Source organism: Verruconis gallopava, assembly GCF_000836295.1.
Source record: "Verruconis gallopava strain CBS 43764 unplaced genomic scaffold supercont1.33, whole genome shotgun sequence".
Classification (NCBI taxonomy): domain Eukaryota; kingdom Fungi; phylum Ascomycota; class Dothideomycetes; order Venturiales; family Sympoventuriaceae; genus Verruconis; species Verruconis gallopava.
The window spans coordinates 132,924-156,195 of NW_015622169.1; the positions used below are offsets into that span (position 1 = coordinate 132,924).

At 53.0% G+C, this 23,272-nt stretch overlaps 8 protein-coding genes across 14 annotated transcripts; 4 read left to right on the forward strand and 4 right to left on the reverse strand.

The window, feature by feature from the left end:
• Positions 1 to 1,016: 1,016 nt before the first annotated feature.
• On the forward strand, positions 1,017 to 2,807 carry PV09_07835 (uncharacterized protein; the record flags this gene model as incomplete). Its single annotated transcript, XM_016361651.1, has 1 exon — positions 1,017 to 2,807. One exon carries the CDS (start codon positions 1,017 to 1,019, stop codon positions 2,805 to 2,807), a length of 1,791 nt encoding a protein of 596 aa, XP_016210511.1.
• Positions 2,808 to 3,152: 345 nt separating this feature from the next.
• Positions 3,153 to 5,700, reverse strand: PV09_07836 (uncharacterized protein). The gene is made up of 3 exons (XM_016361652.1): positions 4,555 to 5,700; positions 3,952 to 4,472; positions 3,153 to 3,891 (listed from the first exon to the last, which is right to left on the reverse strand). Exons 1-3 carry the CDS (start codon positions 5,498 to 5,500, stop codon positions 3,679 to 3,681), a joined length of 1,680 nt encoding a protein of 559 aa, XP_016210512.1. The 5' UTR covers positions 5,501 to 5,700; the 3' UTR covers positions 3,153 to 3,678.
• Positions 5,701 to 6,388: 688 nt separating this feature from the next.
• Positions 6,389 to 7,788, forward strand: PV09_07837 (uncharacterized protein). The gene is made up of 4 exons (XM_016361653.1): positions 6,389 to 7,201; positions 7,259 to 7,310; positions 7,363 to 7,408; positions 7,465 to 7,788. The coding sequence occupies exons 1-4, from the start codon at positions 6,482 to 6,484 to the stop codon at positions 7,691 to 7,693; spliced, it is 1,047 nt and encodes a 348-aa protein (XP_016210513.1). The 5' UTR covers positions 6,389 to 6,481; the 3' UTR covers positions 7,694 to 7,788.
• A 6-nt stretch (positions 7,789 to 7,794) lies between these two features.
• PV09_07838 (uncharacterized protein) lies at positions 7,795 to 8,866 on the reverse strand (the record flags this gene model as incomplete). The annotated part of the gene is made up of 2 exons (XM_016361654.1): positions 7,795 to 8,574; positions 8,650 to 8,866. The coding sequence occupies 2 exons, from the start codon at positions 8,864 to 8,866 to the stop codon at positions 8,081 to 8,083; spliced, it is 711 nt and encodes a 236-aa protein (XP_016210514.1). The 3' UTR covers positions 7,795 to 8,080.
• A 3,864-nt stretch (positions 8,867 to 12,730) lies between these two features.
• Positions 12,731 to 14,595, forward strand: PV09_07839 (uncharacterized protein). The gene is made up of 2 exons (XM_016361655.1): positions 12,731 to 13,112; positions 13,164 to 14,595. The coding sequence occupies exons 1-2, from the start codon at positions 12,836 to 12,838 to the stop codon at positions 14,132 to 14,134; spliced, it is 1,248 nt and encodes a 415-aa protein (XP_016210515.1). The 5' UTR covers positions 12,731 to 12,835; the 3' UTR covers positions 14,135 to 14,595.
• PV09_07840 (uncharacterized protein) lies at positions 14,277 to 16,152 on the reverse strand. Its single transcript, XM_016361656.1, has 2 exons — positions 15,572 to 16,152; positions 14,277 to 15,510 (listed from the first exon to the last, which is right to left on the reverse strand). The coding sequence occupies exons 1-2, from the start codon at positions 16,054 to 16,056 to the stop codon at positions 14,622 to 14,624; spliced, it is 1,374 nt and encodes a 457-aa protein (XP_016210516.1). The 5' UTR covers positions 16,057 to 16,152; the 3' UTR covers positions 14,277 to 14,621.
• A 1,323-nt stretch (positions 16,153 to 17,475) lies between these two features.
• Positions 17,476 to 21,198, reverse strand: PV09_07841. 2 transcript variants are annotated; one of them, XM_016361657.1, is made up of 3 exons: positions 20,253 to 21,198; positions 17,869 to 20,162; positions 17,476 to 17,764 (listed from the first exon to the last, which is right to left on the reverse strand). In XM_016361657.1, exons 1-3 carry the CDS (start codon positions 20,671 to 20,673, stop codon positions 17,690 to 17,692), a joined length of 2,790 nt encoding a protein of 929 aa, XP_016210517.1. In that variant the 5' UTR covers positions 20,674 to 21,198; the 3' UTR covers positions 17,476 to 17,689. The 2 variants fall into 2 exon arrangements, with proteins under 2 accessions (XP_016210517.1, XP_016210518.1); XM_016361658.1 differs by having other exon boundaries at positions 17,869 to 21,198.
• PV09_07842 lies at positions 21,184 to 23,272 on the forward strand. 6 transcript variants are annotated; one of them, XM_016361660.1, is made up of 5 exons: positions 21,184 to 21,830; positions 21,879 to 21,978; positions 22,039 to 22,078; positions 22,142 to 22,620; positions 22,697 to 23,272. In XM_016361660.1, the coding sequence occupies exons 1-5, from the start codon at positions 21,828 to 21,830 to the stop codon at positions 22,951 to 22,953; spliced, it is 879 nt and encodes a 292-aa protein (XP_016210520.1). In that variant the 5' UTR covers positions 21,184 to 21,827; the 3' UTR covers positions 22,954 to 23,272. The 6 variants fall into 6 exon arrangements, with proteins under 6 accessions (XP_016210520.1, XP_016210519.1, XP_016210524.1 ...); XM_016361659.1 differs by having other exon boundaries at positions 21,184 to 21,978; XM_016361664.1 differs by having other exon boundaries at positions 21,879 to 22,078.

Below are 23,272 nucleotides of genomic sequence, written 5' to 3' on the forward strand. Positions count from 1 at the left end.
CTTGCGGCAGAGCAACGAAGTGAAAAAAGCCATCTTAGAAAGAGGATTAGCGCTGCATGGTGTTATGTACGATATTTCGAGCGCAGAACTCAAAAGGCTAGCGTAGGATATGGGATTTCTCCCGTAGAAAGAAGCCAAGAGCTAGTCTGTACGCTTTGTACCTATCCGGATAATCAAAACTGGCCTTTGCTCTCTGCCTTAACAGTTGAAAATTATATGCCGGAAGTCTTGTTACTTTTAGCGTAGGCTAGCTAGCAGCACGAAATGAGACGTTGTATCACACTCTGAGACAGTCTTTATTCGCTCTGCCTTCGGGTCTCGCAAGTAGATGTATGTGGTAGATTCTTGAACACTCTTTGAATGTCATGTTTGCGAATAGGGGCTGTGTCACTTACAGGATTAACCATTGTCAGTGCTCCTTCCCACAGTGACCTTGCAGCACGTGGCTTGATCAACTTCAGACTTTATAAAGCGATGCAGACGTGTTGTTCGACAAGAGGTTGGAGTGACTGCCCCAATCTGATGGCACTGACAAATGATTCACATACTGTCTCCAGACCCCGAGCACTGCGATGTCACATTGTCCGCACTCTCTCCTCGTGACGGGCCGCAGAAAAGCTACCAAACAGTCCTTCGAGCACAGACAGAGCCGCTTAGTTCAAATTTGACCCTCAGAAACGGCCTAATTGAGCAATGAGAAGTCGGCTCGTCGGTGGAAGCCATCGTCGTTATTCGCTCAGCATACCAGCATGGATCAAGATCACAGTTTAGACGTACTGAGGAGTGATGCTGGTACCAAAGAATCTCCTGAAAACAGAAATTGGTACTCATACAAAACCCAAGGTCCAAAAACAACAGTAAATGATCTATGTGTGGACGGTAATGAAAATGAGTTCTCTCCCATAAGCGAATCCATGTTGTTAGGACTATCTTGTGGGCCAGCCCAAGAAAAAAGCATCAGCGTTGAGGATGCTACATGTTCAAACAGCTTTCCAGACGCACTTATATTGACTGCAATGTCAAGTCATTTCGGTTTAGCTCCCAGGAGGGCGGAAAAATTTGCAGAAAAAGGCCAAAAGGGTGTTGTTGTTGTTGATGATGATGATGGTGATGATGATGATGATGATGTTGATGATGATGCCTTCAAGGCTCTGTCTATCCAGGATTATGAGAAAGACGCAAGTGATGTGCATGAAGACGGGCTAGAGAGCGAGATTAGTATCGAAAACGCAACAGTCTTGGAAGCGCGGGTGCAGACGCTGACCAGACTGACTCCTTCCCCGCTGCCGTCACGACGACGTTCTCGCCTGAGTCCAATGCGAGGAACATTCAGGAGCAGCTCGATGCCATCCGAAGGAAGTACAACTTTAGTTGAAGTTCTTCATCCCCTCCATCAGTCGCAGACCTCTTCTACAGCTGAAGGATTCTCTCCTTACATCGAAGATTCGAGCAGCTCGCAAAGATGGTCTGAGTCACCAGCGAGGCGCCTGCCCTTCGCCAGCCCTGACCCATCGTTGCATCTGGCGACGCCATCGGTACAATCATCGGCTTTGCACGAAGTACTTGACCGGAATGCGCAATGGGAAAGCCTAGATTTGGATCTGGTGGAATACGGTTCAGACAGGGTTTGGTCCTCTTCGCAACGAACAGCACCAATATCAGCACACACAAGCGACAGGGTAAGCATTGATCTATCTTCGCCGCTTCATGTGCCTATCCAACCAACGTCATCTTCGCGGTTGCTCTCATCTGGTAGAATAAGCGCGTCCGAACTCCTTGTGGCAATGAATGCATTTCTCTCGCATGCGACTCCATCGAAACGTCGAAGATTTGCAGCCTCAACTCGAATGCTGTTTTCGACATATGACCAAGAAGCCGTCACCGAAAATGTAAGTCCTGCTGAGCAAGTTTCGATATCTGTGGATCCAAAGTTAGAACCAGATGTCCAAAAGGATACATCATGCGAGACTTTGCCATCATCTGCATCCAAAAACACAACCGTCGCTTCGAGCAATTATCCTGTGCTCACTGAGTCGCTTGTCGTCGACTCAAATCGTAAGATGAAAGATTGTCCAAAGAGCTCCATGACTGAATCGTTGCCCTCAGGAGCCGTTGCAAGATCTGCAGATGGCCACTCTGAAACCCCTCGGACGGATATACTGGATCGACTAGCGACGAACAACGAGCATTTACGAGACTTGATCATGTCGTGGAAAACGGCCAAAGGGTCTTCATCTGCGGAGACTCCAATTCCAACACCGCCGCCAGCATCAAAACCTCGAGGAAGCGCAGCAGGACGCAGAGCCGCCGGTTCGCCATGCCCTCCGATTGCTTGTGTACACAGCCCGTCGGCGCAAGAGCGGCCAGGTGTGAGCCGTGGCAAGAAAAGTGTAAGCCGTCGCTCAAACTGCTCATCTCATCCTGAGAGTCCCGTCACGAACGCGCCTCCCGTTCGTCAGTCTAGGCCCAGCAAGGCGAGGTTCGGCATGGCAGCGTTGAACACAGAGCCTCTGTCTGGCGTCCCGCCACGACCACCATCGCCGACGCCGCTGAGCCAAGTAAAAGGCGGAGTTGCGACCAGGAGATCGGAGAACAAGGAGAACGTCCAGCCGCCCGCAACACCGAAGGTCCCGTCCCTTCAGAAACCCAAAGGCCTCGTGCCCGTCTCAAGCCCGGAGTCAGAGCGGCGCCGAGCGGTCCCGAAGCAGCTTAAGATTCCCAGAACTAGCCAGCCAGATGCCCCGACCCGATCGATAATCGCTGCGCATGAACCACGCAAGCCTTACCGGGTCGACCAAGGTCGATGAGAGCCTGGAAGAGATACCCGAGAAGCAGTCGTAGGGCTCGAGGATTTGAACCAATTCTGAACTGGCCACGCATTGTTGTTATTGTTGTTCTTGCGTCTGGAACCGCATCACGGCCGACGAGACGACCTCCATTTGCACATTGCCTTGACTGGCCACAAATGACCCACGGATTTATCAACGGCCACGTGATTTAGACCAACCCAGCCCGAAAGTCCCTGAACTCGGTCAAAGAGGGCGGTTTCGAGCAAACGAGAGTGTTGGTGGCTTCAGGGTAACCATAGCCTGGAGTCTGAAACGGCAAAGGTGGTGGATTTGAACGGGATGGCGAAGGCTAACCGAGGCGCGTTCTCTTCAAGCCAAGATCATCGACTTTCATTAAATCGCTACACAATTACAATTAATTATTCAACGTCTCGCCCACGATACTACAGCAGCGTTTGAAGAGACGATACTGCTCAATCCTGAAAACCGCGTCGTCTTGAAATCGTGCCCATGCCTATGCTCCAATCACACGGATGATGCTGATATGCCAAATGCATTAAATCTCCGAGGTTTCTTCCCTGCGTAACGTGCTCTGTCCATCTTCCTGTCTTATCATCAAGCAAATATCAGTAGAAAATATCTACCAACTCCCTTCCATCGCTAGACGCCGCGCTATAAGAACCCATTTCTACAGAAATCAGATTGCCGGCATCCTCAGGGAGCCTTCTATAACCGCAATCTCACTTCTCTGCAACTCCGTTGAACATCCTGCGAAGACCCGCAGTGGGAAGTGATGAGGATATCTACGCCTTCAGGAGCCTTAGTTGGATGGATGTGTTGTGCAGGTGGACTGTGACCATCCAAGACGACTGTACATTTGACGAATAGCTCAATCCCTGTACCTCTTGCAGTCCACACTAACAATCTTTTGTCGTCCACTAGAGTCCAAGATCATTGCGGTGAGACTGCCACCTTTGAGACAAGCTGAATCGAGGCCCTTGCTGTACTTTTGAATATTAAGTCCTCTCTTTGCATCATGTCCATAGATGATGGTGGCACGTTGAGACACATCCTTTAGGTGAATTTGGTGGTGGTTCCACAGCTATGGCAATGATTAGTACGTGACTGCTTGACATGTAGGAATAAGGGAAGGGGGAATCACCTTCTCCCATGGTTCGCCTTTTCGCTCCGCGCTAGGTACGCGGGTGTTCAAATCAATGCTTCTCATGTTCATCGCTTGAAAGGGATCCTGCCTCTCAAGGGCAATGCCTGGAACGAGGCCTGCATGCGCAACGACAATTTCACTTCCCTTGTTGAACCCACTGATCCGACCCACTTTCAAAATGACAGGGCAGGCTTTTAACCACTTGATCTGCTCCTTGGTGAGCAGTTTTGCCAGTGCACGGTCTTTGTAGTCGCCATGGCTGAAGGATTCCTCGTCTAAATAGTCCTCCTTTGTACGTGGATCTTCTGCGGGTCCGGGCAATGGATGCTGCTTTGATGTGAGTGTGTTGTAGGCGAGCAGCGTGCGATCCTCCCAATTCCCGCGCACACACGAGGCGCCTAGCTCCATGGCCAAGTCAACAGCACCGCTTGAGTCGGGCCCTTTGGCTATGAGGTCACCGGTGAAAATAAGATGGTCATTGCTCGGATTGAAGCCGACTTTATCGAGGAGTTGCATCACTGCAAGACACATAAGATTAGTACGTTGAATTTCCGGAGCAGTGCACGAGATAAGGAACAACGACTGATCTGAGGGACATACATTCAGATTTGCATCCGTGAACATCCCCAACAAATACGAGGCGCTTGTTCACATTCGTTGCACTGGGGAGATACCGCGGATCCAGTTCTTGAATCTGGATCATGTCTGAGAAACTCGGCCGCATGTTGACTCCGAAAACCTGTCCCTTTGTAGTAGCGCGCAATGCGGCGTCATCTAGCAGCTTCTCGTGAGCCCACGCCGGTTGAAGCCAGTACAACCAGCCGAACCACAGCGCAAGCAAAAAGATGATATAACCTCCAAGGTAGCGTTGAACCCTCCGCGGCACCTTGATGTTGAGTATTCTCTTCAGCCAATCTGGCAGCTGTGGTGCTGCATACAGATCCTTCTCAGAGTTATAGTACGGGTACGAATCGTCGCTCTCGAACGAGCCGTCCCGGTAGCTGATGTTCTTTTGCCACTCGTTCGTCACAAAGTCGATCAGCGGTCGGTGCTCGTTTGAGTCCGGGAAGGCCGATACAGCATTCTTGGGGGGGAAACGGGAGTCTGAGCGCGCAGGGTAGGCTCGCTCAGACATGGACGCAGGGTTGACTTCTGCGCATGCGCTGCGATAAGGAGAGGATGGCTGGAAGGATGAGGTAATGAGAATGTCCTCGCTGTCGCAAGAGCGCTGCCGGAGGGACGGTGGTGACGATGAGGACTTTGAGTGAACGTAGGTAGGAGAAGATGCAGAAGATGTGCAGTCTTGGCTGCAGATTGGCTCGCGGTTGTGGGAAACAAAAGTGTTATCGGTCAGCGCGGTAGAGGTGCGTAATGGGCTGGTGTGCGGTTCGGCTGGCGGCAATTGAACGCGCGTTCGCTCGCTCACTGCAACGTCAAGAAAATGAGCCAACGGATAAGCAGCAGAAGACGAAGAGGATGCAGAAGAGGTCGGCGGAGGACAATCAGCAGAATTGTGGGCCTCCATTGCCCTTTTCTTGGACGTCATATCCGTCCTTGCCTCCCAGGCTGAATGATCAAATCATGTCGTGTCTGTAGATGCCGCGCACTCAGTCAGCCAAGGAGCCAAGCTCCGTCGCGGATGCTTGGCACGCTGCTGGGGGCCCGGCCGTCCGCAGGTGAGGATGATGAACGGGATGGCGACGGTGATCAGACAACGCGCGAAAGGCGACGTTGGTGGCCTCTGCCATAACGATGCACGACGGACAGCAAGCGAAGGTCAAGAGTCGTCGTCGCTGCGGGTGGTTTTTTTACGAGAACACAGCCCGTCTGGTCCGGGCTGGAGAAGGGTGCTGTTAGACGCAGGGCGGGGTACCAATACGCGCAACTGCCAGGGCCGGCCACCGCGCGCCAAGGCTTTCTGCCAGTTCTTTGCGACTTCTATAATTGGAAGTTGCTCGCATGCGGTCTCTGATCCATCTTATCTTATCTCAATTGCTGCGACTCCAAGTCCAGTGTCCGTCAACTCCCCCGAAGTCTTGCAAGCACCATCAGCTGCTCTGGGCGATCGCGCATCGACGAGACTCGCGTCACCGAGTATCGCCTGCAGACGTACCTGTATGGTTTGTGACTCTTCCCGGGGACGGATCAACGGCAACATGTCAGTAGCGAGTGAGCCCCCGCGCCACGACTCAGGTCAAGCGGCTCCTGTTTGCTCGACATGCTATCGAACGGCGTCTTATGTCGACTTGAGTCTCGTTCTGAGCTCTGATCTGCTCACAGTCTGTGTTAACTTGTATACATGCATCTAATTGTTTTGTTGTTGCGCCTTCTCCAGTCCCGCCCCTCGGCGCCTTACCCCATTTGGCTTGTGCCTCGGGTAAAGGCGCCCCACCTCTTGACCGTCAGCCTGCCGTGAGTTGCAAGCTCGACTTGCGAAGCGTGTAATTATATGGACACAGTCTGATGTTGTGCTGCGCGTCGTAGTCCTGACATTTGAGGAGAGAACACGCTGTCATACACAGACGCGATGCTGGCAGAACTCAGAGTACGGAGCAATGTCAAGCCCATCGATCCCATTTCGGATCCACGCGTCAGTCATGAATTTACGGTCCTAAACGGTCACCGCTATCATTACTTGCTAGGCGTGCCCAAGGATGGAAAGTTCAAGTCGACCGTCTTTCTCATCCATGGTTGGCCGGATCTCGCAATAGGATGGCGCTATCAGATCCCCTACCTAATCGAGATGGGGTGTCGCGTTGTCGCGGTCGACATGATGGGCTACGGCGAGACGGGCGCCCCAGCAACACCACCGAATTCACTCTACCTTTATGGCACCAAGCGCGCGTCGGACGATTTGGCGGAGTTGGCTAAGCACCTTGGGGCAAGCAAGGTCGTGCTTGGCGGCCACGACTGGGGTGGGCTAATTGTATGGCGATTCGCTGCGTGGTATCCAGAGCTTGTGTCTCATCTGTTCGTCGTCTGTACGGCGTACACGCCACCGAGCAAGAACTACATATCGACTGAAGACCTTGTCAAGGGCCCGATGCCCCAATTCGGCTATCAACTGCACCTCGCCAGTGGCGAAGTCGAGAAGCGTCTTACGACAAAAGAACACATGAATCAATTCATCCGCGGTGTCTACGGAAAAGCGAGAACGGCAAACAAGGAAGTCGTATTCTCGCCAACCAAGGGTCTTCTCTTTGACAAGCTTCCTCAGCTTGGTCCCACCTACATTATGTCCGAGAAGGTTAGTCAGCGGGAAACCGACCTTGTGCATTTTTCCTGGCTGCTCACTTGCGAATAGGAGTTGGATTACTATGCTTCAATGTATGCCAAGAATGGCCTTCAAGGACCGTGTACGATATAGTTGGCCTGGAAGCAAGACGACCAAAGACTAATCGCTGACAGTGAACTGGTACCGAACACGCAAGGTTAACTGGGAAGACGAAAAAGAGTAAGTCAGACGGACCCAAGTGTGCTACGAGAGATGTTCGCTGACGTGAATTCAAGAATTCTCGACCGGAAGATCATTCAGCAGCCAGCTCTCTTTATCGCCGCCTCGAGGGACAATGTGCTTTATCCATCACTGGCCGCCAAAATGCACCGCGAAGTTCCACAGCTCACCATGAAGGAGGTTGACGGTACGCACTGGGTTCTCGTCGAAAAGCCAGACGAATGCAACGAATTGATAGGAGAGTGGCTCAGGAAAGTGGTTTGGGGTGGCCGCAGCAATTTGTAATCAAAGACGCGATCTTGAGTCTCAGAATTAGAGGCAAGAAGGTACTAGAACGAATGGCCTTTTCCTGAATAAAAAGTTCTTTTTTTTTTAGGAAACTTCTTGCTCCTTTACGTATATATTCAGTCTGCCTGATCGCGTCACTTTTTGTGCTGGATCTTGACGAAATCAACCGTCAGTCGTCACGCGTTGCCAAGTTATTCTCATACGGTAAGTTAACTTGATTCCACTTTTCAATCTTCTTGTGTCCTTTACAAATGAAATCGTATCGCGAATAGTCTTCAAACTCGGTTGCCACTTTTCGATCGGCCCTTCTTGCTGTTGGGACGAGTATGCGCAACAAATTTTTGCTACGGTGAGGTCATGCAATTCATTTATGGTCCAGAAACGTTATTGTTGCGTAGGCCACTTCTGGCATTCAGGGAGGCAGTCTTCCACTGTTTCTATTTGGCCACATTCGAAGCTATCATTCTCGGCCTGCCCGGTCTTGTGTAAGTAGTCCCTCAGCCCGCAATAGCCCCCTCTCGTTTCGGCCAAGATGACCTCGTAGACGTGAACTAATCTGTCACATATCGTTCTTGTGCGGGGACCTGGTAAAGCTTTATCTAGGTCTCTAAGATGCTTCGCTACAGTTCGAGCCTGGAATCGCGCCTTCTTGTACTCGATTCGCTGTTGGCCTAAGTTTCTGAATTCTTGCGCTGTAACACTCCTATCGATGGGAGTTCGTTCTTTCCTTGTGGCGACGTGCGCCAGGTCATCTGCGAATTCATTGACTTGCAAGCTCGCATGTGGCGGTACCGACATGAACTCTACGGTGAGTTGATGGGCAATCGCCAGCTGCAGTAGTTCATAAATGTTCCTCAAAGTTTCCGTCTTCCTTGTACCTAGGTCCTAAAACCAGCGTAAGGCTCGTTCATCGTCAGTGACGATGTAATTTTTGGCAGTGCCTGCGTGCAGACTGAATTCTGGGTTCCTGACGATGGCTTGAAGAGCGGTATGAATGACTTCGAGCTGAATCTTCACGGCGTCAGGTTTGGGTCCCCGATAAATGATGTTTGAAATGCGTAACCCGAATGATGGCAGAGAGTGGATGCCTATTCCTGCTAACTCGTGTCTCACTGCGCCATCGGGAGAAACGCTCACCGCTTCGTCGCAGCTGCTCAGCGCTTCAGCCATTTGCAGTGCCTCTTGCCTGCCTACAATTTTGGGTGTCTGGCCTTGCCATGTGGTTTTCACAAAGGCTGGAATTGGTTCAGTTCCCCTTGGGCCGAGCCGAGCACGCCATACTGGTTATGGGTTGCTTCCATTCGCGAGCAGGATCTGTAACCTTGATCCAGTCGGTTTAGCAGTGTCCAGCTTATTTGCTTCTTGGTCTTGAACTGGAACTGCATCCGATTGTTTCTGAAATGTTCTTGGAGCCGTCCTGGGGTGCTTTCCAAGTCTGCTTCAGCTACCGCGGCTGAGTGAGCTTCCAACTTCAATGTGTCCGTGATTGTTATAGCTCCTGGTTTCAAATTTCTGTAGGTACGTCTTTTGGCCTATTTTGATGCCTCTGGAGCTCATTCTGGGCAGCATAGTCCTTGACGGGTGCGATTGTATCATTGAACAACTGCCGGGCTGTCTGATGGCGGAAGCCTCGGAGTCTTCTTAGCGCGAGAGCCGCCTTTTCTCCTCGTTTGGCTAGTCTTGCTGCATGGAGGCGGAATGTCGGTTTGAAAGTAAAATATATTGTCTAGAAGTTTGATATCCTGCTTCCGTTCCACCGTAATGGCTCCGAATTGAATGCTGCTATCGTCTCGTAAGAGACTCTCCCTGAGTGTGAAGTGTATGAATTGTGTTTTTTCTGGGTCGACCGTCGCCCCGCTTGATTTAGATCACCGTTCAACGAATAGTATGATCTCTTCTTGAAGCCGCGTGGTGTTGGTGCATGCTGTGGGTCCGCTGATCCAGACTGTGAAGTTATCGACGAAACCCATCCTACACAGTGTGCCCGAAAGCCTGCCCGTGATCAAGTCTGCGTTATAAACCAGATACAGCAGGCAGATAATGGGGACTCCTTGGGGAAGTCCTGCATGTGCTATGCTTTTGACTGCTCATTCTGTCCCATTGACCATGACCCGACGCTCTGTGGTTTGAACGAAAAGCGTGGACGTACCATGGGCTCTGGGATTCGCCTCTGGCGTAGCCGTTGAAATTAGGACCTCCTTTTTGGTGCTATTGTAAGCGTCTTTTATGCCGAAAGTTTAATAGAGACATCACTTTTACCGTTTCCAGGCTTAACATTATGTATTGCAGCGCATCGTTAGGGGATCGCTGTTTGCGAGCTCCAAAATGGCAGTTAGGTAGTAGGGCCATGAGTTTCACCCATATATCAGATGCTTATGCCACCGGACCGCTTGTAAGCCTTCCAGAGGTAGGCAAGAAAGGTCCGTCCGTGCTGTTACAAGATTCTCGGAAATGAATTAGCTGCGTAACCAATGTTCCAGCCGTGTTGATTCATCACTGCGATGATGCAGATATGGTAGGTTGCGTTAGTAGGATCTTTAACGCACTTGTCAACACCTCCAGTAGGGCTAGTGATGTAGGCCACCTGCTACTTGTCCACTCCGAAGAAGTCAGCAGTACCATTGATGTGCTTCAGGTCATCAGCAATACAGCTTGGCGCTTTGCCTCCAAGAGTCTTAGTCAGTGATTTAGTGACGGGCAGTCCAAGATGGAGAGGATTGGCAAAGTATCCGAGCTGAGAGTCGACTTCACCAGAGAGATGAGACCAAGAGAGGCCCCAATAAGCAACAAGAAGATCAAGGATGTACTGGGATTCCGTCAGGAGCATCCATGGCAGAATTATTTTAAGATATAATGGGTTATAGTTTCCAATGATGAGAGGTTTCTTGACATTCCTCAGCAAAAAGGGCCTTCTGTGGCGATGTCGTATCTCGTTACCAGGCGTTTTCAAACAGCCACTGCGGGATTCAAGAGGCCTCGTACGACCTATTGATAATTGCTGGCCTTGTCGCATCATTCCGAACCAGCGATTAATAATACCTCACATGAAAAGTGTAACGGCATAGAGCACTGAACAAGATCTCGCTTGAAAGCCCCGGAAACACTTCCGACTGCCTTTTAATGATCGATTGTTGGTCTAAAGCAAATTGGATGCACATTGATGACTTGTCTCTTTTCGCTTGCTACTACGTGAGCTGCTTCAACCCGTAGAGCAGATTTGCAATGGCCCGACCTTCCTCTGCGTCTGTAAAATTGAGCTCTGCTAGTGTTGAGAGTCAGCCTCTAGTTCTATATTATATGAACCCACGCAGAAGCTGAGCGAAATACTCAAAGCCAAGTCACCCACCTGTCGCCACACGCCCTTTTAGCCGGCGACACTTCTCAATACGCAAGCTTATAATACCGGCTATTTCTCTGCACCTACTAATCATTAACGTGTGATATTGCATATATGGGGCGCAAATACACCTGTACTGACGTGAAGCACGCGATCTACTGCGCCGAATTACCAGACCACCAAATGGCACAATTCATAGCCTCCGAGCACTTGACGCCACGCTCTGCACTTTGCTGCTGACTCGACGGGCGTACGAACGGGATGTCGGTGCAAATATAGCGTCAGAAACTCTCTTCAAAGCAGGAGAGGCGGCTTGCACAATGCTGCCGGATCCAGTCAGTCTTTGAAGTATTTGTCAGGAAACAGTATAGGTGGTTATATGCAGCGGGATGGAGCTATTAAGCAGGGTGTTAGCGAAAGGCAATCACTTGTTTACAGCCGGGGCGCAGCTTGCCGCAGGTTATTCCGAGCTTCTGACAGAAAAGTCTCGATCCCAAGAGCAAAGGGCGCTCTCAAGACGACTAAATTCTCCTAAACAGCACAATCTGATGATACCTTGTCTTGCTCTGATATGTGCGTCAATTTACTTGCTTTCAGATCTCTACCAAAACAGCGACCTATGTCAGCAGCTACTAAGTGGCACTTGATTCTGCGAGTGGTCATCTCGCTGAAGAGATGGTGTTTGGGCCTATTAGTGGCGAAGACGTTGTGCTGGGAGTCGTTTTGGGATCACAGAGATGAAGTAGGTCATGGTGTTTCGTTGCAAATATATGCATATTTGGTGGATCAACAAGAAGTTTTCGCTGCGCAGGTCCGCTTCAAGCACCTGAAAAATGCAAGCACGCGAATAAGTCTGGTCTCAAAGTAAACAAGTACTTGCCGGTTCTGGAGATCACCACACGTGAGAAAGAGCTGGTAGCATTAGCAAAGCAAAGAGAATGAGAGCGTGGGTATTGGAATTTATACCAGCGTATGGTGGGACCTCATCTAAGTGACTTTCAATCAAAAAATACTTGATCGTTGCATTGGTATCTGGATCATGATGTAATTTAAGCAGACGTATTGATCCTGGCAGAGAAGTGTCAAGTGCTCGGTGGCGGAATACATTGCCAGGCTGTCCACGTTCCTTCATAGCCCTCTCGTTTTCAGAGTAACCTCAAAAGCGGTAGTTGTGTACTAGATCTGTTGTCACATATAGCACTTAGAGAATGTGTGGAATGTTCACAATATCAGGGAGTACCATGCGCAGGCAATACTGTTCAAGGCCTTGAAGCGGACGCGCCGAGAAGCCTACTTGAGAAATAAAACTTGACAGAAAAAGTGGAGACGATGTGCTTCTGGCGATTTTGCCAGATTTCTTCGGTCTTACGTAGGTAGCTTGGTGATTTATAATTCCCAGCTCACAGCCTCGAGGGAAATGCTGTGATTTGAGTCTCATGAGTGGCTTGAAAGTGATTTGAACGTGATTGTGAAGTTCTATATCAAGCAGCGACAGTTGAAGTGTTAGGTGAGCTGTGCTGCATGAACAAAAGTATATGGACAATATTGATGCTGCTCAGTATACGATAGGCTGCTACTTTGTTGTTGTCGCCTCTGCTGTGAGATCGAGCGTGGATCCCTCGATAGGCCGCAAGGCCGAAATCGGCAACGAATCAACATCTCCATTTCATTTCTTAGAGCTCGACAAGGCTGCAAAACGAGTATCCATCCTCGGCACCACTCTCTCTATAGAAATACACGAGCAGATAAATCAGCATACGAGTCTTTCTGCTCAAGCTCGCCCCACCGAGATCCGAGCAAATATGGCGGCAGCGCCGTCCAACCCGCTTCTTGCAAGCACCACGCCCTCAGATACCAGTCCTGAGATCCAGCTACATCCGCTTGTTATTCTTACAATCTCCGACACCGTCGCGCGGCGCACCATACGAAAGCAAACTGGCCCAATAGCTGGCGCAATACTAGGCCAGCAGAATGGACGTCAGATCACCATGGAGGTTGCCTTCGATAGCAAAGTCGAGGTGGGGCCGGACGGCCAAGTGCAATTCGACAGCAAGTGGTTCGAGGACCGGTTACAGATGTGTAAGACAATGCGCGTGTCATTAAACAAGACCGAAGCTCATGCGCTAGCAGATAAAGAAGTGTACAAAAACCCACAGCTTGACTTGGTCGGCTGGTGGACATTGGGTGCGGCGGCAGGCCCCGAGCAGCGACATCTACCAGCGCAAATGCAGATCCAAACAGAGTACAGCCTGGAATCAGCGCCGCTCCTCCTGTTCCATCCAGAGATGGTTGAAGTCTCTAGTGGCACCGAAGGAAAGCTGCCCCTCACAATCTACGAGACGGTCTGGACCAGCGACAACAACGGCATGGACGTTGATGGTGGAGAACGCAACCACAACCTGAAATATCGTGAAGTCCGATACACAATAGAGACTAGCGAGGCAGAAATGATCAGTGTGGATTTCGTGGCTCGGGGTGGAGGTAATGCCACAGCGGTGGATACTTCGTTCTCGAAGGTACACAACGCAGGGGACGCCAACAGCAAGGCATCAGCGGCAGCCGGGGCCAAGGGCAAATCCAAAGACGACTCCGCAGAGACACAGAAGAATGGAATATCACGCGAAGCATTTCACCTCACGACTGAGGAAGACGAGCTCCTCGCCACCCTGACCGCCAAAGCAAGCGCAATCAAGATGTTGCAATCGCGGCTCAACCTGCTGACTGCGTACCTCAAAAACCTACCTCCCAGCTACCTTTCCGACGCTTCTATACCGCTGGACCCCTCCAAAGGCCTCGAGCTAAACCACCCTTTGCTCCGCTCCATCAACGCGTTACTCGCACGTCTTCCGCTTCTAACGCCGCCAGATACTGTCAGCTTCACTCGAGAATCCGAACAGACAGCCTCAGATGTTGAGCTTGTCTCTCTACTGTCGAGCCTGACAAGAACAGTTCAAGACGCGAAGGAGTTGGGGAGGAAATGGAATCTAGCCGAGCCGAGGAAGTCTCGCGCCGGCCCCGTAGGGGGAGGTTTTGGAGCGAGCGCGCTGTCCGAATTCATCGATGAGGAAGCTAGTGGAGTGGGCATGGTCGGCGGCTTCTGAGGCTGATAGACATCGCCGGAGAGGGCTGAACTTTGGAGAGCCCGGAACACCTAATTGAAAGTAGTCTCATGACACGACACGATTCACGACGTCAACGTCGATTTTGAACACTCGGACGATCTCCGGATCAAAGCATGCTGAGGCCTTGAATAACTGCGGGATTGTGTTGATTGAAGATTAGCGCTGCATTACATGGTGTGGATGTGTGAAAATAGCACTAGCCGTTGATTATGCTACATCAGACACAGTCGTCCCTCGTAGTTTGGGGGCCCGGAGTGTTAGGCAGTGACGAGACTCTCAGTCTTTTACAATGCAAAGCACGGGAGAGTTTTTTTAATACTTTCCAACGTCTCCCAAAGATCCTTTCCCCACCTCCATTAAAGAACAAAAACCAAAAAAAATAACGCCGTTCGAAATGCAAACATTGCTTTCAGCTTCGTATTCATAGTCATACATACGAGAGGTCGGACTTTCCTAGAGCGCGCGCTCAGATATATGACACCTTCGTGCCCATGCCGACGGTGGCCGCGATCTTGTCCCAGGACTTTCCGAGGGCCCGCTTCAGCCTCTCCCTGATGTCGCGCCGGCCGAATGCAAGCGCGAACATGAGCAGGAAGAGAAGCATGCGCATGAGAGCCATTGGGTTGTTTGCAAGCCCTTGGCCCATGTTGAATATCACGGCTTGGATGTTGGATAGGATGGCAGCGGCGCGTTTGTACAGCGTCTGCTGCGGGGGCGCGGTGTTGTCGTTTCGCTGTCGGGCGACCTGATTCTTCTTGCTGGGGATCGCAGCCGACGGTCTTGAGCGAGGGCCAGAAGGGCTTTGGGGAACAGGTCGGGTGCTCGAGCTGGCGACTCCGGTGGGCGATGCAGCGTCGGGCGGTCGCTGGGGGTATTTCCTAGCTTCTTCCCGGCGTCTCGCTTCCTCTTCGGCGCGCTTTGCCTCTGCTATGCGTTGTTCCTCTTGCAGTCGTCGCTGCTCTTCCAGTTGTTCCCTCTGCTGTTTTTGGAGCTCCCTCTCTCTCTTCTCGGCATTCTCCTGCTCGTCCTTCAGACCTTGCAAGGCTTGCAGAAAGGCTTCCTTGCGTTCCTCGTCGAGCACTTCGGACATGAGAATGAACTCGCGCGCGTAGTCCCACTCGCCGTTCCGAGGAAGGACGTGCAAGGTGTACAGCTCAAGCAGCTTGACATTGGATTGGAGATCTCGTGGCGTGTTCGTACCAGATGCACCGCTAGGTCGACGGGTGAAGCCTCGAGCTGGCGTTGAGAAGTGTGCCGCTATGTCAAAGGAGGGCTGTGAGATGGCCGCGAAGTAGGCCTCGAGACGCTGCTGATTAAGCTTTTGCGATGGCGAATGGGTCAGCAGCAAGGTGGCTCTACAGAACTGTCAGCGTTCTCGAATCGCGGCTTGTAGAGAGATGCAAAGAGGGACCGTACAAGTTGATGACAACGTCGGCGTCAACAGCACCCTCGTTGCCTCCGTAGCCGTCTCGGACAATGTCCTCCCACACTGTTCCATCACGCGCCTTGTTCACCAGCTGCTTCCATCTCACGCTTCCAAAGGCGTGCTTTCCCTCCTCGGGGCCAAGCTCGACGACGGAGTTTAGGAAAGTCAGGTAGAAGCTCCAGACTTTGATCCTCGTGCCCCGGCTTGCCGAAGCTATGGGTGCCAGTGCATGCGAGTTGCCGTTCCCATGCTCCGAATGCTGAGGCGTGATCACGGCCTCGATTGTAGACAGCGCCTCCGGTAAGCGGCGCGTGAGGTACAAGTTGGCCGCCTGTCGGTACGTCTTTGCGATGTGTGAGGTCTGGTGCCGCGAGGCCTGCAGCGAGCCGGTTGACGAGAGGATACCGGAGCCGTTGGCCCACGAGTCCTCCTGGACCGTAGGCATAACTTCGGTCGCGCCTCCGCCCAAGTTCATTTTTTTTTTCGAAATGGTCTACAGGAAGCGCGGCATTGTCTGCTGGAGGATGCACCTGGGGAAGTGGAGAGCGCGTCTTTTGGCCGTGGTTTAGACTTGGACCATGACAGGAAGTGGACGCATTCACGAGGACCTCGGCACGACCCTTGCACACCTCTTTGTTGAGCCGAGACGCACTGTTGCTGTGCAATAAGAAGACCTCGACGGTCAGCGTTGAAATGGCGCCGAGTCAATTTCACAATTCAGTTCGCTTTGGCCCAGCAAGTCCTCGCACGATACCGAGCTCTCATGGCCAAAACTTGGAGTTCTAAACGGCCTCTCTCACTCTGGACTTGCCGCGGCCTTCGTGCTAAAACGACTTGGACGTAGGACAACAACCGTGCTCCACGTTCAACAGCTAATAAGGCGTATACGGAGGCTCGATCTCACTCAGCACAGTCCGCGGCAATCCAAGCAAGGCGAATTGTACGTGCGGCTCCTGGACCAAAGTCCAGTATGCTTTCGCTCGACGTACCAACGGCCACGGACGGCCGTCTTTTCAGCGGTCAAGCGACACACCGCCTTTGATTGCCTAGCTTTTGAACATTCGCGACGAATGCACTGTCCGATAGGCTTCTGAACTCCAAGCATCTAAAGCTAGACCTGAGAGACCTCGTGACTTTATCCTTGATAGTGAGTTCCTTTGCAGACCCAGGCCAGAGCTCGATGGAATGCTCAACACATCTCTTCCCCCCCAAACCTTTCAACGCACGTTCATCTGGTCTCGTACTTTACCTTATCCCGGCATCGAAACACCTCCCTTCGTCGTCCACCAGGCTCAAGCTTCGCTCGTCTCTCTGTAGTCCCATGCCGTACCCAGATCGAAACACGGTCGGGCCACGAATGCAATCTCATTGTCTCCGACGGGAACACCGATGTAGTCTTCTGTAGGGAAAAAAAAAAAAACAAGACATCTCCTAATCTAAGCTTGTCTCGTCCGTGAAACTGTGCTTTTTCGTGTATGTACTTATGTACATGTAATTCAGCCGCTTAGACCTCGAGTTTCGCAGCGCAAGCCCACGGACGAGACGAAGTCGCCTCGCAGCCCCCTCATACTGCTTTTGACGGGCACAGATACCGTCGAAGAGCTGCTGGGCACTCGGCTCGCGCTCCAAAAGGGCACAGCCACTCGAATCAACAGGATATAAAAATGGCGACACGACGGGCGTTGGCCGCACAGTCAATTCTCGAACTGTCGCGTCCGAGGTGGCGTGCGAGAGACGTGTGTGACCTTGCTCGAGATGATTGCTGCTACGGCTGTGTGCTGCCATAACGTGCGGATGCTTTGAGATTTAGAAGTTCAGACTGGTACAAGACAGGTACAGATAAAAAATTAAAAAAAAAAATAAAGAAGAAGAAGAAGAAGAAGAAGAAGAAAAGCTAAATCAAAATCGATTCTCAGCTCAACGATGGAAATGTTCACGTGTCTAAATTTGACAACAATCTGGTTACGATTGCAGATCATGTAAGAGTGACAGACGAGCCGCCCAATGCCGCTGAATCGATCGGGGTATGACAGAAATCTAAAACTACCTCATGTTTATGATCCAGCGCCGGTTGAATGCAAAATGTAAAATGCAGTAGATCCGGACCACTAGTGTCCGCTCTTCGAACGATGTCTATGCTTCTCGAGGTCCTTGCAATACTTCACAAACGCCTTTTTGTGTATCTGGTCGCGGGTCAGCGCCATTCATGCAATGTCCCAAATTGTGCAAATTGAAATGGAAGAAGAAGGAGGGGAAGGGGGAAAAGAGATGGACGAAGGACACTTACCATGCCGGCATACTTGCCCTCTCGGTCCGCACAGATGAACCTCAGACCGAGTTTAACGAAGCACTCGTACACCAAATCCATTGGGCTATGCACATCCAGCCGCATGGGAGCTGGGTCGATAAAGGACGTGAAATCTGTGGGGTCGTCTTCTTCGTCATCAAATCCACTACGAGCGTTTTCCCTCCCTGAGGACGCTGCGAATTTGGCCTCTCGGCTCATCAGACACAACGTGTTATCCTCGTTCTCCAAACGGTCGAGCGCAAACTCAAGATCCGGCGTTGGTATCAACCCTACCAAAGCACCGTCTTTGATGATGGGCAGGCCGCCGTCAAGCTCTCCCGCCATGTGCAGAGTCTCCACCTGCACCCGCAATTGCTTCGCGGGGATGAGGACGGAATCTGTGATGTCGATGATACGTTCCTCGCGAAGGTGACGGGGCACGATGTCTCCCAGTTCGCCGGTGAACACAGGCCGAACCTTGTTGTCCAGGAAAGGGTACGAGTTCATGTCCGTGAGAAGATCGTATATGCTGAGAGGCTCAATCGCATCGGCCGTCCATTTGGCAACGAGAACGCCAACAGCGAAGGGCAAGACGTGGTCGAGCGAGCCAGTGAGTTCGAAAAGGATGGTTGCAAGAGTGACGGTGAGGCGCGTGACGCCACACATGGTGGCTCCAGCAGCAACCATGGCGTAGACACCGGGCACAACGCAGTCCTCCGGTACACCCTTGGCTCCGCAAGAGCCAAATAGATCGTTGTGCGGATTTGACAGTGCGATATATTGTACTATGTGGCCAACAAGACGGCCCAAGAGACCGCCGACAACCATGGAGGGCACGTAGATACCTGCTGGGACCTTGATACCAAACGAGATGGTAGTAAGCGCGGCTTTGATGATGAACGCTACGAAGAGATACCATATGACGGTTGGGATCTGTTCCATGGTTGGGCACATGCTGACACCGGAGTCGTCGTACGCATCGCACGGCGATGCCAGTTCCAAAAGGAGTTCTGTCACGGGCAAGCGCGTGTACTTGTTCCACCACGTCACCAAGCCTGTGACCAAAGCAATGATGGCCGTCTCTATGAGGGGATACCTCTTGATTACGCCGATGCGACGGAATGTCTGAGCCCAGATACGAGTTGCTTTGATGAAGAGGGCTCCGAGGACACCTCCCAGGATGCCCAGGATCACGAAAACGATCATCTCGAAGGTGTACCAGTCGGTGATGTAGCGCACCTCGAAGATGACAATCTTATTTGTGCCATACGGGTTCAGAAACTTGAGCGACATGGCGGCGATGATGCAGCAGAAGAACGTCCTGAACATGGTCTTGGAGGGGAAGTAGTAGCTGACTTCTTCGAGGGAAAACAGGACGCCGGAGATGGGGGCGCCGAAGGCGACCGCGACCCCGCTCGCGGCGCTGGCGCTTAGAATCTCACGTCTCTTGGCGTCATTGTCGCGATACTTGGGGAAGAAGCGGCAGATGATGTTTCCCAAGCATGTGGCGATGTGGACGTAGGGACCTTCCTTGCCAATGCTGAGACCGGCCGCTATGCTCAGAACCAGCGCCAGCGACTTGATGACAAGAGTCTTCAGACCGAGATAGCCATGCAACACAAAGCCGCTGATGATGACCTTGATCTCAGCCACGCCGCTGCCAGCGGCAGAATAGAAGACCATGGCGGGGCGGTCCTGGGCCTCCTTGTACCGTGTCTGGGGGCTCTTGTCCCGCTTCGAGGCTTCGTCATTGTTCTGGATGCGCATGTCGTCGGCGCCCAGGTTCTCGTCCAGCGTCGAGATCTGGATGTTGGACGGGACGACCGTCTTCGTCATCATGGTGAGTACGCACGAGGCGAGCGCGAAAAGTACGGCGAAGGAGACGAAGAAGACGTACTCGACCAAATCAGAGTCCAGGCCGTGGTCGGGCAGCACGATCGACGACCAACTCTTCCACTCTTCGCAGCGCGTGGCGCCCTGGCAGCATCGCTTTCTGTTCGAGGACCACGAGTAGCTGCAGTAGCCGAGTTTGTAGTCGAAGATGGTGGCCTCGCTTACGGTCACGAAGTATGCAAGACTTGCTGTGAGTATGCCGATGATGGCAACGAGCAGCCATGCCTGGCCGCCGTCAAAGAACCGCTGTATCCTACCCCGCCAATCTTTTCGTGCATACAGCGCCTTTACGCGGAAGGCGTCCGCGATGCTGTCGTGCACCCAGTCGATGCTTGTGAACTGGTCGTACCACACGCGATCGTCGACCCAGAAGGAGTGTTTGGAGGTCTGCAGGTCCGCGTCTGTACACGACACCATGGGTCAGTAAGAAAGCTTGGAAGACAAGGCACAGGTGGGAGAGCAAGGAGAAGGGCTCGACGATGCTACCGTACCACTCGCCGTCATGTCGTTGTTCCGCTCCCTGATCAGCGCGTTGACCAGACGGTTGCTGAAGCTGTGCCCGACCGAGCCCCTGCGGTTGTGATATCGCCCGCTGCCAACATAGCTGTGCTGCCTTCTCAGGCCTGGCGTTCGCAGGGTGCGGGGCGTGCCCGGCGTGGAAATGTTCCTGGTGTGGTATGTTCTTGTGCCATCGGGGTGGGCGAGCAAACTGCTGCTCTCGTCGGCGAACTGGAGTCTGCTTCGCGTCCGTCTGAACCACAGCGGCGACTGGGGCGTTCGCGAGGCGCGCGTGTCCGAGTCCAAGATCTCTTCGCTGTCTTCTCGGGTCAAAGGGGAGAAGAGATCCGCAGTGTGGGGCTGCCCCTCGTCACCGCTGGCGTCCTCGTCGAAGCTCCTGAAGGACTTGGGCATGGTCTCCCGTCTACGCGAGGAAGCTCGAAGTCTCAAGGAGGAACGAGAAGAAAGCTACTTGGGGGCTTGGGGGGGAGTCATCAGCAAGTCCTGGGCGTCTGTCACGCCCCACGATCATCGGAAAGACGACACGCTTGGTATTCGTGGCGTGGAGGTTGCAGGTGACACTTCTTTTCTTGTGAGGCGGCCGAGTTGGGCGTGAGAGCTCTCGGGACGACGCAAGGTACCGCTGCCGAAGGGCTCGGGCGGATGGGCTGCGCGCGAGCCTGAACGGATTGCGACGCGGAAATGACGGCGGCCTGTGTGTCCAAGGACGAGCAAAGAAAGGCCAGCAAAGAGCAGCAAGAATAGTAAATACATAGAGCGCAGAAAGCAGGACCCGAGATGTGGGCTGCGTGGTCCGAAGCGGCGAGCACAGCGACCGATCGCTGCCGTCACGGACGAGGGGATTTGTGCGGGATGCGCGCTTGACGCACTCTGGCGCCGCCGACTCGTTCAGACACGTCGGGCTTCCGCTTAACGTGCCTCTTTCTGTGGAGGATGCGCCCGCGCTGCGAAACGCAAAGAAACGAGCAAGCGAGCTGGCGCTGCGGCCTGACATCACGGCATGACAGCGGCCAGCGCGTCACCGCACGCCTGCGGCCCGGTCTGGTCTGCTTCGCAGCCAGCACATCGCCCCGTTCTGAACGCGTGCGAGGCTCCGACGCGCCTCCTCTGGATTCGACTGGACCTGAGCTCGAACCTGGGCCTTGCGCCTGGAATCTGAGTCGCGGCCTGGACGTGATCTGCGCTGTTGCTGCGTCGGCGGAACGAGCCCTTTGGACCTGAGCCTCTTCGTCCTGCTGCTCGCGGGCGCCAACCGCCCCCGGCCCGCCTGCGCTGCGGCGCCTGGTCTGAACCGCGGTGGACCACTGCTGCAAACCCCTCCTCCTCCCCTCGTGCAGCAGGAGAGAGAAGACGGAAAAAAGTAAAGAAAGGTTCAAGAAAACAGGCCCGTCGTGTTCCTGGCTCAGCTGCGCAGCTCGATCCCATCCCTCCAGACACACCCTCTTGGCCAACTCGTGCCCTCTCCGTTCGTCTCCAGATCGGTTCCCCTCCAGCCTGAGCCAATCGTCCCCTGCTCCCGCTGATCCAAGCCTTGTGGACGGCAAAGAATGGTGCGGCCGGAAAAATCGTGCCAGGCAAAGGCTGACATGCGCTCGCAGGCACCGTTGTACGATCAGTTCCTGCTGTTCGGTGACTCCATCACCGAATTTGCCGAGTGTCACGACGGCGGCTATGGCTTTGCCGCCGGACTGAGAGACTGTAAAGCAAGCCCGTGAACACGATCTGCACAAAGTCCGGCAGCTGAAGAATGCTCTGTAGCGTACATCAGGAGGCTCGAGGTCGTCAACCGCGGCCTGAGGTAAGATACAGCTGGCTGAACAGCCCTCGTGGATACCAGAGCGTCGCCTGAGCTTGAATTCAGTGGCTACAACACCGACATGGCCTTGCGCGTCATATCCAAAGCGATCCCTCGTCCGGACGAGGGCCGCATCCGACTGATGACCGTCTTCTTCGGCGCGAACGACTCCTGCTTCCCGACAGAGAGCAACAACCAGTGCGTGCCGCTCCCGGAGTTCCGCTCCAATCTGATCAAGATCATTCGCAACCCCGTCGTGGCAGCCCACAATCCACGCATCATCTTGATCACCAACCCTCCCGTGGACGAGAGGAAGCAGTACATCCTCGACACCGCCAAGGGGTACCCGCTGAGGCGCACGGCGGAGAACACAATGAAGTATGCCGAAGCGATTCGAAACGTGGGAAAGAGCCTCAACGTGCCCGTGGTCGACATATGGACCGAGATCATGCTCAAGGCCGGCTGGACCCCGGGCCAGACTGAGGGTCTGCCCGGGTGCAGAGACGTCCCTCCGAGCGACGTGCTCGAGGAGTATCTGTTCGACGGTAGGTTTCATCTCCTGCACGTGCCTCAATTTTTTTCTGTCTTGGGAGAGGCCTCCTTGTTAAGTAGGTTTGTTAGGATTGCATCTCGCGCCTGTGGGCTATCATCTGCTATACGACAAGATCCTCGAGTGCATCGCCAACACGTGGCCGGACCAGCTCCCGGAGAACCTACCGTACGTTCTTCCACGTTGGGACGACGGCGACGCATGGCGTCTGCGCGGCGAGACCGACCCCAGAGTCATCTACCACCGACCGCGCGCCTACGTGGACCCATTCACCGGCGCCAAAGTCGCTGGCAACGGGACCCAAGTCGCTGGCAACGGCACCCGTTAAATCGCCTGACAAGAGTCTCCCTGCAATGCTTAGAGCCCTAACCTCCTTAGATTCCAAGAAAACGAAACGAACGAGAAAGTCAACCATAAAAAGAAGAAGAAGAAAAAATAAAACATTTGAACCGTAAGTCTTTTGGTGTGGCACTTTTGATGAACCTGGGTGGAAATATCTTATGTGCTTGGGAGGCGAGTAGTGCGTGTGCAGCGCTGGGAATGTACCTCCCGGTGTCTTCTGGTCACTGTTTTGATACCCACTACCGCTACATAACAGCAGGGCTGGCATCATTTTGACCTTCCTTTTCCCCGTCCCCCCCCCCCCC

What these genes read in the sequence shown, in the direction of transcription:
- PV09_07839 (XM_016361655.1), top strand. Translation starts at nt 12,836, where the DNA reads ATGGCGGCAGCGCCGTCCAACCCGCTTCTTGCAAGCACCACGCCCTCA. An exon ending in CGAGGACCGGTTACAGATGT is followed by an intron (nt 13,113 to 13,163) that starts GTAAGACAATGC and finishes ATGCGCTAGCAG; the next exon opens with ATAAAGAAGTGTACAAAAAC.
- PV09_07840 (XM_016361656.1), bottom strand. Translation starts at nt 16,056, where the DNA reads ATGAACTTGGGCGGAGGCGCGACCGAAGTTATGCCTACGGTCCAGGAG. An exon ending in GCCGACGTTGTCATCAACTT is followed by an intron (nt 15,511 to 15,571) that starts GTACGGTCCCTC and finishes ACAGTTCTGTAG; the next exon opens with AGCCACCTTGCTGCTGACCC.
- PV09_07841 (XM_016361657.1), bottom strand. Translation starts at nt 20,673, where the DNA reads ATGCCCAAGTCCTTCAGGAGCTTCGACGAGGACGCCAGCGGTGACGAG. An exon ending in CAACGACATGACGGCGAGTG is followed by an intron (nt 20,163 to 20,252) that starts GTACGGTAGCAT and finishes TGTCGTGTACAG; the next exon opens with ACGCGGACCTGCAGACCTCC. An exon ending in AGGGCAAGTATGCCGGCATG is followed by an intron (nt 17,765 to 17,868) that starts GTAAGTGTCCTT and finishes ACCCGCGACCAG; the next exon opens with ATACACAAAAAGGCGTTTGT.
- PV09_07842 (XM_016361659.1), top strand. Translation starts at nt 21,828, where the DNA reads ATGGTGCGGCCGGAAAAATCGTGCCAGGCAAAGGCTGACATGCGCTCG. An exon ending in TGCCGCCGGACTGAGAGACT is followed by an intron (nt 21,979 to 22,038) that starts GTAAAGCAAGCC and finishes AATGCTCTGTAG; the next exon opens with CGTACATCAGGAGGCTCGAG. An exon ending in GTCGTCAACCGCGGCCTGAG is followed by an intron (nt 22,079 to 22,141) that starts GTAAGATACAGC and finishes GCTTGAATTCAG; the next exon opens with TGGCTACAACACCGACATGG.
- PV09_07837 (XM_016361653.1), top strand. Translation starts at nt 6,482, where the DNA reads ATGCTGGCAGAACTCAGAGTACGGAGCAATGTCAAGCCCATCGATCCC. An exon ending in CCTACATTATGTCCGAGAAG is followed by an intron (nt 7,202 to 7,258) that starts GTTAGTCAGCGG and finishes ACTTGCGAATAG; the next exon opens with GAGTTGGATTACTATGCTTC. An exon ending in AACTGGGAAGACGAAAAAGA is followed by an intron (nt 7,409 to 7,464) that starts GTAAGTCAGACG and finishes CGTGAATTCAAG; the next exon opens with AATTCTCGACCGGAAGATCA.
- PV09_07836 (XM_016361652.1), bottom strand. Translation starts at nt 5,500, where the DNA reads ATGACGTCCAAGAAAAGGGCAATGGAGGCCCACAATTCTGCTGATTGT. An exon ending in TCACGGATGCAAATCTGAAT is followed by an intron (nt 4,473 to 4,554) that starts GTATGTCCCTCA and finishes TGTGTCTTGCAG; the next exon opens with TGATGCAACTCCTCGATAAA. An exon ending in AAGGCGAACCATGGGAGAAG is followed by an intron (nt 3,892 to 3,951) that starts GTGATTCCCCCT and finishes TCATTGCCATAG; the next exon opens with CTGTGGAACCACCACCAAAT.